General features: G+C 35.6%; 1 protein-coding gene across 1 annotated transcript in view; it reads left to right on the top strand.

Annotated features, from left to right (window-relative positions):
- Window positions 1-4,958, top strand: part of LOC107697172 (methylmalonyl-CoA mutase, mitochondrial-like) — a 41,063-nt gene extending 36,105 nt beyond the window's left edge. The window contains exon 13 of the mRNA XM_016497838.1: window positions 4,091-4,958. Within this exon, the coding sequence (XP_016353324.1) occupies window positions 4,091-4,219 (129 nt within the window). The 3' untranslated portion in view covers window positions 4,220-4,958. The remainder of the gene's footprint in view (window positions 1-4,090) is intronic.
- Window positions 4,959-5,169: the final 211 nt, after the last annotated feature.

Here is a 5,169-nt window from a genome sequence, read left to right as displayed (position 1 = left end):
TTTGCATGTGTTGTGAGGATTTGCAGCGCGTTTCTTCGTTTGCATGTGTTGTGAGGATTTGCAGCGCGTTTCTTCGTTTGCATGTGTTGTGAGGATTTGCAGCGCGTTTCTTCGTTTGCATGTGTTGTGAGGATTTGCAGCGCGTGTGTTGTCAAACTGATGAAGATGTTTTCTTAATTTGCTGGTGTTTTTTCAATTTGCATGTGTTTTCTTAAGTTGCAGCGCGTTGAGCTCTCTCGGCCACCGTAACGTGTAGCCATTCATCCACATTTGAACCGAGTGGATAGTGAAATGGACTGAGACTGAGAAAAAAAATCAAACCTGCTTTAAAACCCAGCAACACAACTGTAGCTGTATAACTTTACACCAGCAACACTGCTTTAACAAAAAAAACAGCAAGATTTATTTGACATCAAAAAAAATGTTCAAAAATGCTCTCTTATCACTCTCGCAGTACTTTGATGTCATACACAGAATGACCTGTGCAGTGCTGCTTCAAGTCAAACACCTACTGCGCTTTGTTAGGAAACAACAGTTCTTATCTGGCTTTATATGTCATAATTTCATTTACACAATTTTGCAAAATCAGAAAATATTGTGTCTAATACATTATATACTACAGTATTAACTTCTTATTATTGTATTGTGTTGTATAAATATCACATTTGCAACTGGTCAGTGTTCAAAAAATGCTGGGAAATCACTTCACGTAACCCTACAAGAGTGATTACTGATAGGCTGTCTAAAAAAAAAAAAGTCACGTTTTATACATAGTAACGACTTTCTACTTCGAGGAGCTTGATAGAAGTGTAGTGAAGTTAAAAGTCATAAGTTTCCAGAAAAAATAATACTCAAGTAAAGTACTGATACTTAAAATGTGTACTTACAGGAGACATATTATGCCCCTTTTTACATTATGTAATATAAGTGGTGTCCCCAGAATGTGTTTGTGAAGTTTCAGCTCAAAATACTCCACAGATCATTTATTATATCATTTTGAAAATGGCTATTTTGAGTGGAAGCAGAAACACGCTGTTTTTCGGGCCTGTCTCTTTAAATGCAAACGAGCTGCTGCTCCCCACCCCCTTTTCCAGAATAGAGCTGCGCCTTTACAGCTCAATAAATCCACTGCTCTGTTGTCTCCTCTGAGGCTGGGACTCTAAATAGTGTTCTGTGCTCATGTGTGCAGCCAAAGACAGAACAGTTAGCATGTTTTGCGCTAACTTTCGCCATGGCATTAGAACTGGTACACCGTTGTCGCTTGCGAAAACACAATAACGGCGCTGTGGGTGTAAACTTACAGATGAAACGGCGGTAATATTATAATGAGATCCCTTTGCCACGTCACCAAGGGAGCGAAATCAGACACGCACGTTTTATCAGATGCTTGCAGAAAAAGGCTTACCAAAACAAAGTTACTGGGTTAATCTTTTTCACGTTTCCTTGGTTGGTAGATGCAACGGGGACCTGATTATAGCACTTAAAACCTGGAAAAGTCAGATTTTCATGATATGTCACCTTTAAGTACAGTAATTAAGTTACTGTCCACCTCTGCTGCAGAGTAACATGACGATCCAAAATCAATTAAATAAGCAGTCTGACCTTTGCCATATTTATATTGAATTCTATTCATGTGAGCTCACTGATAATTAGCAGGTGGGTGTACAGTATTTTGACTATTTTATAGTAGCAACAAGATCCTTTAATGGTCATTTAATACTTGTTTTTGGCAGCTTTTGGTATTCTGCAGTCATTTATTAAATGGAATTGAGTTGGTACACAAATTATTGCACAGTATATAAGAGATTCTTGTAGCCCCGATTGCAGTGCTAGCAACAAGAAGTTCATGGCTTTGATTCCTGCAGAATGCTTTAACTAATGAAAAATGTCAAACTGGAATGCAAATGTAGCTGCTTAGTGTAAAATGTAAATACTCTTCCGTTCAGAAGTTTGTGGTCAGTAAGATTTTTTTTAATGTCTTTGCAAGAAGTCTCTTGGGCTCACCAAGGCTGCATTTTTTAAAATCAGAAATACAGTAAAAATTTAAATATTATGAAATATTATTGCAATTTAAAAAATGTTTTCTATTTTCATTTATTTTACAATATAATTTATTCCTGTGATGCAAAGCTGAATTTTCAGCATCATTACTCCAGTCTTCAGTGTCACATGATCCTTCAGAAATCATTCTAATATGCTGATTTGCTGCTCAATAAATATTTCTTCTCATCAATGTTGAAAACAGTTTTTGCTGCTTAATATTTTTGTGAAAAATGTGATACTTTTTTTTTTCAAGATTCTTTGATGCATACATTTCAGTAGTACAGCATTTATTTGAAAAGGAAATCTTTTCATTATAAATGTCTGTGTACTGTCATTTTTTAATCAATTGAATGCATCCTTGCTGAATAATAATAATAATAATAAAAAATAAACTTATTTACCCCAAACTTTTAAACACTAACATCTAGTAACCCTGCTATTTTCAATATTGCCTAATTATTAACATCACCCCGCTGTCTGTGCTCAGATCAAATCCAAAAGTTTTCATCTTCAACAAGAGGCCATTTGCTCTTCCAACATAATACAGATAAATTTGCATCCAGGCAGTCGACTCATTCACATATAGGTCAAACTCTATTCTCAATCGCAGTGGGGTGTAATTAGGACCTGTAAAAGGTCAATCTGCACATTCCTAAATAATGATCTCTAGGCTGGTGTGTATGAACATGTGATGGTGCGTAGCAACCTGTATGCATGCAATTACTTTGTTGCTGTGTGGGTGCAAATGCTGTCTTCTTTGTACTTGTCCATGAATGCATGAAATGGATTCTGTTTCAGCTTATGTTTGGTTGCTTGAGGTCTGGAGGCGTTTTTAGTTCCTTAGACTTCTTGCCTGAGTGCTATTAATTGATTATTGATTGTTAACATGTAGTGAGTGTGAGCCGGTGGAGGTGAAGCTGCGGTAATTGAAGCAGACATGGAAATCCTTTTAATGCATGCAATCCGTTTGTTTGTACTGTATCAGATCTCTCGGGTAGATTCGCTATAGTGTTTGGCATGGCAGTTAAAATATACACTGTTCCTCATGCTGAGCTTCTTCTGTGATGTGATTTTCTGTGCAAGGCAGGGTTTGAATCAGCGCTTCTCAACGGGCGGGTTATGAGCCAAATACTGAGCCATGCTGAACATGAATGTTAAAATGCAAGTTCATATAATCGTGCATAGTTAGGACAGAAAAAAATAGTCTAGAAACGAGACAACGCTTCTATTGTCGTTTGTTGTTAATGTTGTGCATCCAATCAAATTCTGCACTACTTCATATTATTAATACATTTTAACCCTGTTTACTGAACTATGCTACAATACATTTTGACTAGCATAATTTCAAGATTATTATTTTTTAGTTTAGTATTTGTTTGACATGTTTGGCATATTATGTAGTTATTAATATATATGTACATATATTTATTCATATATTATACATATTTAAATGTAGTATTATATATATATATACTGTATATACACACTTTTTTTGGGTCAGATTTTGTCAGACTTTGTTTTCATAGTTAAAAAAAGATATGACCGATGAGCAAGAATGTTATTTTTTACTCATCTTTTTGTGTTTTATACATAGTCTTTTGTTTGTTTAGTTTTTTTTTACTCTTGCACCATTATACAGGTGAGCAGTTGTAATTTCTCTTGAGTTTAACACTATTTTTTTATTAAAAAGCATGTATTTCCATGTAGATGATGGATGTCAGTGCAGAATAATAAGGAATTTACCATTAGTGGACATCTTGCTAGACACTCGCTATAATAAACTGCCGAGTATTGTATGTATTTTTTTTTTTAATGATCCAAAGAAACACAAACTGCTTTCTATTTCAGTTAGAGACCGTTTCTGTTTATGATTGATACTTTTATCTAAAAGCAATTAGTTGGACTTAATTAGTTTCAATATGTGCTCCAAAGCACACTTAACATGTTCCAGGTTCAATACCAGTTCAGTTAATTATCTTACTAATCATGGCTTAAAGTAGTTCAGTATTGACGCTGTACACGATTAATATTCTTATAATCTTTTCAGGACTACGAGTTTCTGTACAAGAGTGGCGTCAGCTGTATCTTTGGCCCAGGGACCAGAATTCCTCAAGCAGCGGTGGAAGTTCTTGACAACATTGAAAAAAGCCTGGAGAAGAACCGACAGGCCATGTAACCACAGACCAGTCACACTAACATCTCAAAATGCACTTAAGCTCAGAGCAAGACAGCAATTCAGAAGGATATTGACTGAGAAAAAGTAGAAAACGTTTGAAATTCCAATAATTATCACAGCACGGTGTAATCAGTGTGAAATCAACTCTCAGAGTTGTGTTTGATTGAAAACGTGTAAAAGCAGTCTTTGATTTTGTCTAAAATGTGTATAGTTTGACGTAATGCATTAAAATCAACATAAAAATGTTGACGTGGTCACCAGCCCTTTTCTTACATCATCCTTTGCTATTTATTTCAACTCATAATTTCACGATCTTTTCTCATCAGAGTGAAGCTGTTTCGTTGTTTTATTCAACAATATAAAACACCATAAGCACAATAACTTAACTTGGATAATTTATTTTATATATACAGTAATAGAAGCTTTCTGTCTTGGCTTGATGTGGACTTACGGACTTATTGTGCAATATGTTATGCATGATCTTATTGAGCACCATCCGTTTCAGCTTTCAGTAGAAATGAGCATGTAGATGTTGAGATCTGTATGATTATATGTCTACTCTGGCCTAGGTCCATATGAAACTGTAAACCCTTGGTGATGTGAAAGTGAGTGGCCTCATCTGCTTCCTGTGACTGCCTTTTGCCTGATTTTATTATGTTAATGTTTTGTGATGCACTCGTAAACCCTGCTTCAAATATAACAATGTTCATATGAAGGATTCTCAGTTGAAGGAATAATTCACCCAAAAAATGAAAATCTGCTGAAAATGTATTAAAGGAACACTCCACTATGTTTGAAAATAGGCTCATTTTCCAACTCCCCTAGAATTAAACAGTTGAGTTTTACCGTTTTCGAATCCATTCAGCCGATCTCCGGGTCTGGCGGTAGCACTTTTAGCTGTAGCTTAACATAGATCATTGAATCTTATTGAATCTGAATCAGGCGCTGCG

Source organism: Sinocyclocheilus anshuiensis, unplaced genomic scaffold, assembly GCF_001515605.1.
Source record: "Sinocyclocheilus anshuiensis isolate Anshui unplaced genomic scaffold, SAMN03320099.WGS_v1.1 scaffold38, whole genome shotgun sequence".
NCBI lineage: Eukaryota > Metazoa > Chordata > Actinopteri > Cypriniformes > Cyprinidae > Sinocyclocheilus > Sinocyclocheilus anshuiensis.
The sequence above is the reverse complement of the archived record's forward strand: the minus strand, read 5'-3'. Positions and strand labels throughout refer to the sequence as shown.